The sequence below is a fragment of the Sciurus carolinensis genome, chromosome 12 (genome assembly GCF_902686445.1).
Source record: "Sciurus carolinensis chromosome 12, mSciCar1.2, whole genome shotgun sequence".
Taxonomy (NCBI): Eukaryota; Metazoa; Chordata; class Mammalia; order Rodentia; family Sciuridae; genus Sciurus; species Sciurus carolinensis.
In genome coordinates, this window is record NC_062224.1 from 12,887,195 (window position 1) to 12,899,659 (window position 12,465).

General features: G+C 38.4%; 1 protein-coding gene across 4 annotated transcripts in view; it reads left to right on the top strand.

Moving 5' to 3' along the window:
- The window catches only part of Fbh1 (F-box DNA helicase 1), a 69,289-nt gene that overhangs the window by 49,323 nt on the left and 7,501 nt on the right, over nt 1-12,465 (top strand). For all 4 annotated transcript variants that reach the window (XM_047519858.1, XM_047519857.1, XM_047519859.1 and 1 more), the window contains 7 exons: nt 647-783; nt 3,952-4,051; nt 4,142-4,263; nt 6,008-6,083; nt 6,680-6,877; nt 7,405-7,530; nt 8,850-8,956. In XM_047519858.1, coding sequence (XP_047375814.1) covers nt 647-783; nt 3,952-4,051; nt 4,142-4,263; nt 6,008-6,083; nt 6,680-6,877; nt 7,405-7,530; nt 8,850-8,956 — 866 coding nt within the window. The remainder of the gene's footprint in view (nt 1-646; nt 784-3,951; nt 4,052-4,141; nt 4,264-6,007; nt 6,084-6,679; nt 6,878-7,404; nt 7,531-8,849; nt 8,957-12,465) is intronic.

The window sequence follows — 12,465 nt, forward strand, 5'->3', positions numbered from 1 at the left end:
CATATATGTGGAATAAATTGATTATTCTTATTTGTGATAAAGAAGAGGAACAAATGCTAGTCATTCAGAAATCCCTTTTATTTGACTTAGAATTTCAACAGTTGTCTGTTTCCCTTACCCAAAGCAGATTTATCTTTCTCCCTATATTTTGCTGAAGTTGTTCTTACAGTGTTAACTGCGTAGCTCATCAAATGAGATGATAGGGACTTAAACTTAAGTTGAGTGCGGAAAAAGTGGTCAATTTAGAGTGAAAATTTGTTTTGTGTTGTATATTTTTCAAGTGGCTACCAGAGAATAGACAATGTTATGAGTGTGATTTTTAGGTCATGTTTTGGGTGTTATACTATTAAAGAGAGAAGACAATTTACCTTATTTTGTATTTCCCTATGTGTTTTCTTAGACTCTATAGTTCAATCAGGACTAAAAGTAATCATTCCTAGGACCAGGAACTACTCTTATTTCTTTTACTACTTATTTCTTTTGATTGAGTGCCTATCCTGCAGGAAAAGACAACTTTGTTGTCTGTCGTGGGCTGGCTTAGTTTTGTGAAAGCATTTTTATGCTTTTCTTTTCTTAAATATAGTTTCTTTTTGCTGTGTATGTTGGACTTCTTCCAGTTTCTCACTGTTCATCTTATTGGTTTCAGCTATCATGAATATAGTTCTATCTCAACCATGTGGGAAGATCTTCGTAGGGGACCCACACCAACAGATCTATACCTTCCGTGGCGCAGTCAATGCTCTGTTCACAGTCCCCCACACGCACGTCTTCTATCTCACACAGGTACGTGCTCTGTCTGCTTCTGAGTGCCCAGGAGCATGTAAGCAAGCATCATATTTCCCCTCCTAGGTTTTTTTGCTCCAGGCCCTGTGCAAGTACTATGCTAGGTTCACAGTACATAGCATATCCTTACTTGTAAGCAGTGGTTCTCAAAGTGAAGTTCTGTGGAGGTCAGCAAAGTCAAAACTTTACATAATAGTTATTTGCCTTTTCTGCTGTGTCGACACTTGGTGCTAACCATGGGTAAACCTTCCAGGGCCTTACCATGGATCAAGGCCTCGATACCAAATTGGACTAGCAGTTATATTCTTTCAAAACATTCAGAGTAAAAATAAAAGAGCATTTCACTTAAGAATGACCTTGGTGCCATAATTATTAATTTCATGACCTGTTGACCCTTGAGTACATCTCCTTAATACTCTATGTGCTGACATGGGAAGTACATAAAAAGCGTTTCCACTGAAGACTGAAGCTCGTTGGTGTCCCAGGAAGAATACTCTTTTAGTTGAGTTATGAGCTAAACAGGCTGTTTTTTTCTTGTACAGTTTTTACTTGAAAGAACAACTGACAGACCATCTGTGGTTATTTGGAATTGGGTATTTGGCATTTTCTCAAACATGAGTGAGATGAGCAGTGACTTCAGGAAACTAAATAAGTGTGTGTTGCCAAAGATAAAATTCTTACTTTCAAGTAAAATTAAAATTTAGGAAACCATGCATCTGCCACAGTGAACATGATGCAACTCACAGTGTCTGTGATTATGCAAAAAAGGTGATTAAATATTCTTCCCTTTCCTATTAAACATTTGTGTGAGGCTGAATTTTCTTCATAAACTTCAACCAAGATAATGTATCACAGCAGACTGAATGCAGACGTAATTGTGAAATGCTGCATGTTGAAAAAAATCTGTAAAAATTGCCAAACTGTGCCACTCTTTTTATTAATTTTTTAAAAATTTTTTGAGAAATACATTTATGATTTAAAAAAGCGTTCCTTACACTATCATGTAGTGGGTTTTTGTGATTTTTAGTTTTTTTTCTTTTTTTTATATTTAGTTGTTGATGGACCTTTATTTTATTTTTGTATGTGGTGCTGAGAATCGAACCCAGTGCCTCACATATGCTAGGCAAATATTCTACCACTGAGCCACAACCCCAGCCCCCTTTTGTGATTTTTAAATGGATTCAAGTATCTGCTATGGTGTAGGTCACATAAATAAAAGTGCTTTGAAGGCTTCAGTATTTTGTGAAAGTGTGAAGTGTCCTGAGACCACATTTTGAAAACTACTGCTTTTAGTAAACTCCCTATCCCTAGAAGAGATGCGTATCATTTGTATTAAAGCATAAGCTCTATTGTTTTATATTATTGAGAGGTCCATGAACTTCTCTGTGATTATTCCCTTGAGTTCCCATCTGCCGTAGTGACTTAGGGTATCATTAGCTTGGAATAGTTTGTTTTTTAGTTGACATTATTTTTTTAGAATAGTTTCAGATTTACAAAAACCTTGAGGTGGTAGTTCAGAGTTTTCATACACCCTGTCCTCCGTTTCCCCTACTTTTAACGTTTTAGATTAATATGGAGCACTTGCCACAAATAATGAACAAGTATTGACATATTATTATAAAACTAAAGTCCATAGTTTATTCAGAGTGTTAGTTTTTGAGTAGTATCTTTGACTGCTCCAGAATCCCATCTAGGATAACATATTACATATAATCGTGTTTTATTTGGCTTTTCAGGTATTTTTAATGTGCTCTGTGCTGGAATTTTTGAGGTATTTTTTTTTCCTCATGGTTAGACTGGGGTTATAGATTGGGGGTGAAGGCCACAGAGGTCATGTGCCATTTTGATCACATGGTATCAAGGGTACATATTATCAACATGGGATAGGACTGGGTGTTGACCTTGATCATCTGGCTGGAGTAGTGTTTGTCAGGTTTCACTACTGTAAAACTGTTCCTCTCCATACTGCATCCTGGGGAAGGAAGTCCCTCTACTGAGCCCACACTTGAGAATTAAGTATTGGAGTATCTTCATAAATTATTTGGAATTCTGCAAGAGATTTGTTTTTCTCTCTACCTGATAGCATAAAGAGATTTGTTTAGTCAATATTTATCTATCTTAATATAGACTCACGAATATTTATAATTTGGGTTTATGGTTCAGTACAGATAGTTTTATAGTGACATAGTACTATTTGTTCAAAATCTAGTTTTCCTGTGTCTATGTTATTGCTATTCACCAAAGTACACAATACTTTATTACCTTAAGTTATGAATGTGTGGAAAAAGACAGTAAATACCAGGAGATGGGGAATAATGATATTGTTCCAGTTGGAGTGGTCAGGGAAATAGGGTCTCGGGCCAGATTGAAGGACAGAAAAATGATTTATTTTTCTGTGAGGCTATGCCAGGGTAGGGCAAGTCTAGGGACTTCTTAGGCCATAGTGATTCTACCTATGACTGTCTTGTGCAGGGCAGGAATTATGAATTAATGTTGAAAGCACTCTCAAAGGGGAGGGGAGGAACCCTTAAGAACTCTCTTAAACTTTCATATGATTTAAACTGTGCTAGAGTTGAATAAAAAGGTGGAGGGGTAGATTTGCTTAAAAGGAGAGTTTGCTATTGGCATTGAGGAACAATGGAAAGGAAAGACTGTTCAGGTCATGGAAGCTCTTGACAGTGAGTACTTCTTTTTTCCATATGTATTGTTCCTTTCTTCTGGTAGCAAGGAAATGGTATAATAAAAGTGTTTGCATAAGATTAATCTAGCAGAGGGAGAGAGAATCATATGACGGGGAGGGAATTGGAGGTAAGAGACCAGATAGGTGAGACATGAAATATGTCAGTCCAGCAAAGCTAATGGCAGGGATAAGAAAAGATAGTATAGATAGGGTGATGGAGTATGGTCAAAATTTGGTTGGGGTGGTAAGTGAGGAGAGAAATAGATCATTTCAGGGTTTCAAGATAGAGGATGTTATAATTAACACTTAGAAATAAAGTTAGAAATTTTTGATTGCCAGGCTCCTGTTTGGGTACAAATGGTTTTATTTATGGGGAATTTCCAAATCCCCTTCTAATGTTGGATAAGTTGGACCTCATCAGTGGTAGAAGTGAGCTCATGTGTATCAAGGTGGGTTGCCAGTTCATTTTATTTTATTGTTTCCAACAGAGTTTTAGATTTGGTGTGGAAATAGCTTATGTGGGAGCTACTATCTTGGATGTCTGCAAGAGGGTGAGGAAGAAGACACTGGTTGGAGGAAACCATCAGAGTAAGGTTTTCAGTAGCTCTTCTTTTGTTAACAAAATTAGTTATCCTCCTTGTTTTGATTTGTCATTGAGTTTGTGCTGTCTCCTCAAAGGTGGCATTAGAGGTGATGCTAAGGGACAAGTGGCTCTGTTGTCTCGGACCAATGCCAATGTGTTTGATGAGGCTGTACGGGTAACTGAAGGAGAAGTACCTTCAAGGATACATTTGATCGGGGTAAGAGTAAATCTCTGTTGACTGCTTCATTCACAAAAAATGTTATAGACAAACATACGCAGTGAAAATGTTCAACTTCATTAGACTGATTATGCAGGAAAACATTTGGGTTTTTGACTCTTCACCAGGCTGCACTGAAACTCAAGTCTTTACTTCTGGCAACTCTGATTACGCTAGTAAAATATTCCTAATAAGTGAGACCTAATAAAGAGGATTTTTTCCTCTACTCTTTGAAAAATGAACTTCTTTAAATTTGATTGTGCAGTGAGGCTGCTGGCCACCTGAGGTTTTTCTGATTGTGTTGTTTATTAGTATAAGAACAGCTGAACTGACAGCACCAGTTACTCTACAACACATGGGGTTCAACACCTGGGTTCTAGCTCTGGCTCTGTCACTGACCTGTGTGACTTGGGGCAAGTCACAACTTCTGTGTGCCTCATTCTCTCCATCTCTAAGATAAAAACAGTGCCTTTCCTTCACCTGTTTCACAGGGAAGTTAGGATTAAATGACATGTTTACATCACTTTTAACTCTGAAATAAAGCTAAGACTGTAAGTTACTCATTTATGAAAAAATATTTTTGACAGCCTACTGTGTGCTGGGCACTCAATAAATAGTGAATCAAAATCAAAGAGGTCTTTTGATTTTTCTTTCATTTTTTAAAATAAAGATGATAAAAGCATGTTATAGAAACCTTCGGACTAAAAGGAAGAATCATTAAATAAGAAACATAAAATTCAAGTATTTCATATAATCTCATTTTTGCTGATTTTTCTTTGTCTTTGTCCTTAATGTGTTTTTTTTGCATAATGTGTAGTGGTGTACATAAAAATGTATTCTATTTTCACTCAACACATAACCTTATTTTCTTTCATTGCTGTTGTAATGGCTTTATAATATCATCTAGAAGACATAGCATTATTTAGCCATTATCATTATTGTAAGAGAATAATATTTTGGAATATCCATGCCAGGCATGATATAAAGTAAGTTGTTCTCACTCCCTCTCTTACCTCTATTCACTGCCTGTCACATGTGTTATTACACTTGGTCACTTATCTAGTTGTGAGATATGATGTATATCGTTTTGTTTTAGCGTCCATTTTATGTCAGTGTTTTACATGTCTTTCCTCAAAATATGAAAAGTCCTTAGAGTAGGGAGCCCTTGTCTTGTGCCTTCTGTGCCAGGCCTGGTGCCCTGTGAGTGCTGGCGCCAGGCCAGTGCTCAGCAGGCCCTCCTTAGTTAGAACAGGGCTAACCCATGGTACAAGCAGGCCCTTTCTCCAAGAGCCAACCTTTAAAATCACAGAATTATTTAGACCTATAGTAGGTATTCTGTAGTTCCTTCTCGAAAGAAACAGTGTGGTAAGTATTCAACCCTTTGTATTCAGTTACCATTTGTATTCTTTTACAACCATTTCACATTCCTGGAGAATAGACTTAAATTGCCCATTTACTGATGAGAAAACAACATGCAGCTATCACTTGTCTTTCTTAAAAACATATGAAGAATTTGAAGTAACACCTAAATTTAAAATTTGATAATTCTGAGTTTCCAGGCCATATTATAGCCCAGTGCTTTGCAGTTGATGAAGTTCCCCATTCATGGTGATGCTTTGGGTGCAATTTGAGATTCGTTTCCAAGAAACCATCTCATTTCAAAATCCCACAACTACATTTGCTTTATTTTGTTTTGTTAAAAAACAAAACAAAAAAACAAAATCCCACCAAAAAACTTTTTCAGGGGATTAAATCATTTGGATTGGACAGAATCATTGATATTTGGATCCTTCTTCAGCCAGAGGAAGAACGGAAGAAACGTGAGTACCTACCTGGCCTTGGAGCAGTGGAAAGCAGCACTGGAGAGACAGGGATGGGGAAGGCCCGGGTCGGTCCTCAGACAGTGTTCTTGTCCTTCCAGAGAATGGGGAGCTAGTGTTGCTCTTTGCCCTTGAAGAGGGGGATGCCTGAGGCCTTTGGTTTTCAGAGGTACTGACAGACTTTTCCAAGACCTTCTCTTGGGAGTCTCATTGCTTGCCAGCGTTGGTCCCAGAGATTGTCTTCCCTCACATCATTCTGTCTGCCTGGGCAACTTTACACATCGACACATTATATGGCCCCAGATGATACTTTCTGATATTTCCATGGCGCTTTCTTTCCCTTTTCATGGCGCTCTTTCAAATCCCTGTGAAGTAGGTGAGGATCTCAAGTGTGGGGCCCTTGATCCTCAGTTGGAGACGGAGAGGCTGCTACACTGACTTGCCCAGGGACACACAGTGAGTTAGTGATGCAGTCAGGACTGGAACCTGGGTCTCCCACATCTCAGACCACCCACTGTCATGTTGGTTAGGAATGTGCAGCTATTGCTGTCAAGGTAGAGGAGCCTGCACCTGCTGACTGAGTGTGTTCTCCTCAGAAAACCTCATCATTAAAGACAGATTCATCCGAAGATGGGTACACAAAGAAGGCTTCAGTGGCTTCAAGAGGTACGTGACTGCTGCTGAGGACAAGGAGCTTGAAGCAAAGATTGCAGTAGTTGAAAAGTATAACATCAGGATCCCAGAATTGGTGGAAAGGATAGAAAAATGCCATATAGAAGATTGGGACTTTGCAGGTAAGGAAAGAAAGCACTTGGTTCTTGCCTCCCTTCAAGAGGAGGTGGAACGTCCTAACCTATATGAAGTAACTGTGACATGGGTGGCTGTGTTATTTATGAAAAAAAGAACAAAGCCCTGGTTTCAATCCCCAGCACCACATAAAATTTAAAAAATATTAAATAAATAGAAAGGAGAGCCTTAGGGCTCTTTATTGCTGTTCCACTTTCAAGTCAGTAGAATGGGATTTTCTAGTTCAGCTGCTCCACCTAGGCAAACCATGCAGCCCTCTTCTGGGCCTCTGTCCCTTCCAGTGTAACATACTAGGGGATAGGGAGAGTCAGTGTGGTCTGCAGAATGTGATTCCTGAGGTACTTCTTGGATTAATTTTCTACTTTTCTTCTCAACCTTTTTTCCCCCCTTTTAGGGGCCCTACTTTCCTCCTCCTTTTCCCACACAACTGCATGCAGCAAACGAACTTTTGTTTTTCTCTGGTTCCTTTCCCTGCAAAGTCTCCATCTGACTGAGCATTATGTTTTTATTCTAGAGTACATTTTGGGCACTGTGCACAAAGCCAAAGGCTTGGAGTTCGATACTGTGCACGTTTTGGATGATTTTGTGAAAGTGCCTTGTGCCAGGCATAATCTTGCCCAACTTCCTCACTTCAGAGTTGGTAAGGACACTGGTGGCTCTTGGGATACTCTTATTTTAGTAATTAGGAGGTGACTGGCTTGGTTTTGATTGGATGGTTGTGTCCTCCTGGTAGGTTCCTTCTAGGTGAGAATCACCTCCTGTCCTAAACGTTTGACTCTTATTCTATGGTTCTTAGAAAAATCAAACTGTAAACTGGTACAAGGCTGCTTCTCTTAGGGTTATGTTCACAATGGCCCTCGCAACACACCTCTTCAGCTTCAGATTTGTCACCAGCAGCCATTGGTGCTCAGAAAAGCTTGGAAACATTCCATTCACCTGCTTTCCAGGGTGTTTTTCTTTCACTAATTCCCTTTCCTTTTATTTAAAAAAATAAATCAGAAAATCATAAAAAGTTGAGCTAGTACTCTTTATCATTTGTCTGCTTTTTAGTAAATTTAAATTCAAGTCTAGTTGTTAAACTCTAAGCATTAGTGTTTCATTTGATCTTGAATCTTGGAATAAAAACATTTGAAATTTCCAAACAAAAAACTCTTTATTAAATATAGTTTCAAAATTTGGAACATAGCATACATTGAAATGATGAAATAAAATACTGACATTCCTTTTCTCTAGTGAATAGCCATAAGGGTGGAGAGACACAGTGTTGAACATAAATCAGAGTGGAAGGAGGAGGAGTAGGTACTGTGGAGAGAGATCACCTGCTTTTTTGGGGATGAGTGGGCAGATATTTATTTTGCTACTATCTTTTTTCCCCTTCCTGGTTTATATTTACATACTTTTTTGGCGACTGCTTTTTTGAGATAAAATTTACACACCACATAGTCCACCCATTAACGTGTACAGTTCAGTCAGTGGCTTTCGTTCTGCTCACAGGCCAGCTCTCTCTTGTGCTAGGTATTGAGGCTGAACGATGAGAGGGGTAAATGGGCACCACAGACTTACAAATGTGGTTTTCTTCCCTGGTTGTCTGATGCGGGTGTAAGATGTTTCTAGATTGGGCTGTCAGTGCAGAGAGAGAGAGCAAAAGGAAATGGAAAGAGCCAGGCATTAGAGACTATTGATTTGGATCCAGCTCTGGCTTTTTTTGTGTGACTGAGTCAGCATGTTCCCAGCATTTACTGTAGCAGAGCTAAAAAAAACCCAGTACTTAGTGCCACTAGTATGCAAAGTTTCTGTTTGTTTTTGTAGTTGATATTTATAGGAAACTTCTGTAGATACATCCAGCAAATCGTGAGTGAATTGACAGGGTGGGGGATGAGTGAGGGGTTGTAAACACTTAGGTGGGAATACAAGTTTTCCTAAGCAAGCTTTTTAGTTGATTTTTCCCTGTTTCTCTAGAGTCATTTTCTGAGGATGAGTGGAATTTACTGTATGTTGCAGTAACTCGTGCCAAGAAACGTCTCATAATGACCAAATCACTGGAAAACATTTTGACTTTGGCTGGGGTAAGAGTAATGCAAAACAACATTTGGCCTGTATTGGTTTGAATGAGATTTCTGCCTGTAGGCTTTGCAGGGGTTTGGATCAGGATGTCAGACAAGAAGGAAAGGTTTCTTCAGTGTACAGAGGCCAGTCACTAAAGTGAGAAATGTTCAAACCATTGAGACCAAAGTATGTTTGCTTTCCAGATTGTTCCCTAATTCAATTTTAAAAGGTTTATTTAAAATGTCAACCGTTTTTATGTGTTTCTTTTGTTCAGTTAATTCTGAACAATGTTAGGGGAAAAATCAGCAAGAATGTTTTCTGCATCTAAACTTCTGCCTCCCACTCCCTGCTCTTAGTCCTTCCAGGAATAAGCATGCATGTATGTGACCTAAGTCACAAACTTAGATGCAGAAAAACAAGCTCATTCACACTTATTCCCCCCGCCCCTGCGCTTACTCTTTAACTCCCCATAAACAACTCTCTCTCTCTCCTCTTTTCTTGTTTCTATCTCTTTCCTGCTTTTCGCAGTCAGGAGTATGAATGATTTCAACTTTTCAACCTTGTTGGAATAAATAGTCAACAAATACGAGATAACAGTAATTGCTTAGTCCATCTTTCCCTGAACCAAAGATACTCAAATCTAAACTTTAAGCATAAAACTTAGTAGAAATATTGTGTGTGTGTTTTTTTTTTAGTGGTCTCCATAACATAAGATTTTGTATAACAGGATGACTTATTCAGAGGCATATTGTGCTCTCTCTCAAGGAGGTGAGATAGGACCTGTAGAGTCTCAACATTGCTTCTAATGGTTTTGAACCTCTGGGTGGGGATTAAGTGGGATAGTAAAAAGTATAGCGAATGATATTCAAATTCTGAGTTATCAGTGGTAGTAAAACAACCTTGATATTCATAGTTTGAATATTATAATAACATTTTTCCCTTATTTTTTATTGGTACATTAAAGTTGTGCATAATGGTGGGATTTGTTGTTACATATTCATACATACCCACAGTGTAACAATATAATCTAGCCAGTATCAACCAGTATTTTTTCCTAGTATTTCTCCTTTCATTCCTCTCCTCCCTCCCCCTGATTCCTTCCCTCTTCTTTGCTGATTTCCCATTGATTTTCCATGAGACCGCTCCCTCCTTTCTCCTCCTCTTTCCTGTCAAACTTCTACAAAGGAGAGAAAACTTAGGATACTTAACCTCCTGAGTCGCTTAATAGTATTCTCAGGTTCCATCCATTTTCCTGCAAATAACATTATTTCATTCTTCCTTATGACTGACTAAAACTCCATTGTGTATACATACTACATTTTCTTTATCCATTCTTCCATTGATAGAAACCTAGACCAGCTCCATAGTTTGGCTGTTGTGAATCGTGCTGCTATGAACTTGCATATGCATGTGTCACTATAGTATGATGACTAATTCTTTAGGATAAATATAAAGAATGGGATAACTGGGTCATATAGTGGTTCCATGCCTAGTCTTTTGAGAAACATAAAAATTTTCTTAGTGGTTATACTGATTTACAATCCCACCAAGTGTTTCTTTTTCTCCACATTCTCTCCAGCATTTATTATTATTTGTATTCTTGTTGTCTGTCATTCTGACTGTAGTTTTGATTTGCATTTCCTTGATTGTTAATGATGTTGAACATCTTTTCATACATTCTTGGGCCATTTGTATTCCTTCTTTTGAGAAGTGCCTGTTTAGTTCATTTGCCCATCATTTAATTGGGTTATTTGTATTTTTGATGTTTTTTTTTTATTCATTATATATTCTGAATATAATCCTGTGTCAAAGAGTAGCTAGCAAAGATTTTCTCCCATTCTGTAGGTTCTCTTTCCACATTCTTGTTTCCTTGTTGTGCAAAAGCTTATTAATTTGATGCCATCCTGTTTATTAATTCTTGACCTTATTTCCTAAGCATTATAAAGGAATCCTATTGAGAAAGTTGTTGCCTGGGCCTACATGTTGGAGTATCGACTACATTTTCCTCTAGGAGTTACATAGTTTCTGATCTAATTCCTAGGTCTCTGAAGATCCATTTTGAGTTGACTTTTGTACAGGGTGAGAGAGTAGGATCTAGTCTCATTCTTCTACTTACAGATAACCAGTTTTTCTAGCACCATTTGTTAAAAGGCTTTCTTTTCTCCATTGTATGGTTTTGGCACCTTTGTCAAGGATCCAGTGACTATCTGTGTGGATTTGTGCCTGTGTCTTCAATTCTCTGCCATTGATCTGTGTTTCTGTTTTATGACAGTACCTTGCAGTTTTTGCTACTATAGCTCTATAGTATAATTTGAAGTTAGGTATTGTGATATCTCCAGCATTACTTTTTTTTCTGGTTACCAGGGTTTGGACTCATGGGTGCTTAAACCACTGAGCCACATCCCCAGCCCTTTTAAAAATATTTTATTTAGAGACAGGGTCTCACTGAGTTGCTTACAGCCTCACTAAGTTGCTGAGGCTGGCTTTGAACTCACGATCCTCCTGCCTCGGCCTCCTGAGTTGTCCAGCATTACTTTTTTAGCCTAGAATTGCTTTGGTTATTCTGGGTCTTTTTATTCTTCCAAACAAATTTTAGGACTGTTTTTCTAGTACTATGAAGAATGTGCCATGGTGACACACTCATATAATCCCCGTTGCTCTGGAGGCCAAGGCAAGAGGATCACAAGTTCAGAGCCAGACTTGGCAAGTTAACAAGGTTCTTGCTTTTGTAAGCCTGCATCTACACTAAGAGATAGAGGACAGATATGTATGTAAATAGGCATTCTCTTCACACTTTTGAGGAGGATTGTATCAGAGCTTGAAAGGTAAAGTATGCTTAAATGGCAAAAGTAAGTCTTTTGCACAACAGAAGATTAAGCCAGGCAAGGTGTGTGCCTGCAGCCCCTGCTATTGAGGAGCTGAGGCAGGAAGATCTCCTAAGCCCAGGAGTTTGAAACCGGCCAAGGGAACATAGCAAGACCCTATCTCAATAATCAAATTTGTGAAAAGCTTCTTGCATAGGACTGATTAGGTTGCATTTTTGTCACTTTTATTTTTCATGACTCCTTTGTCAATTTTCCTCTAAACCACTATGAGATAGGCGTATTTGGTACTAAGAATGTTTTTGGAGTTTGAAATCATATAAATTTTTCTTATGGTAGATTTTCCCCTGGGCCTCACCTGAAAACCCAAGCATCAAAACTTAGAATTCAAGCCCTTTTTTTAAATTTGCATCTTTAGTGGTATCTGGGTCACCTGCATTCTTTTTCTGAAAAGGGCGAGGAAGTAAATATTTTAGATTTTGCCAATCATATGATCTCTGTTACAGCTATTCTGCTCTCCCGTTGTACCTCAAGGACAGCCAAGGACAGCATGCTAGTCAATGAGTGTGTCTATTCCAGTAAAACTATTTGTAGAAACAAGCACTAGTCTGGATTTGGCCCACTTGTAGTTTGCTAACTTTAGTTTAGATCCAAGTGTGACTTTTCTAAATCTCTAAATGAGTACCCCTAAGGAGTTAAGTGGAACA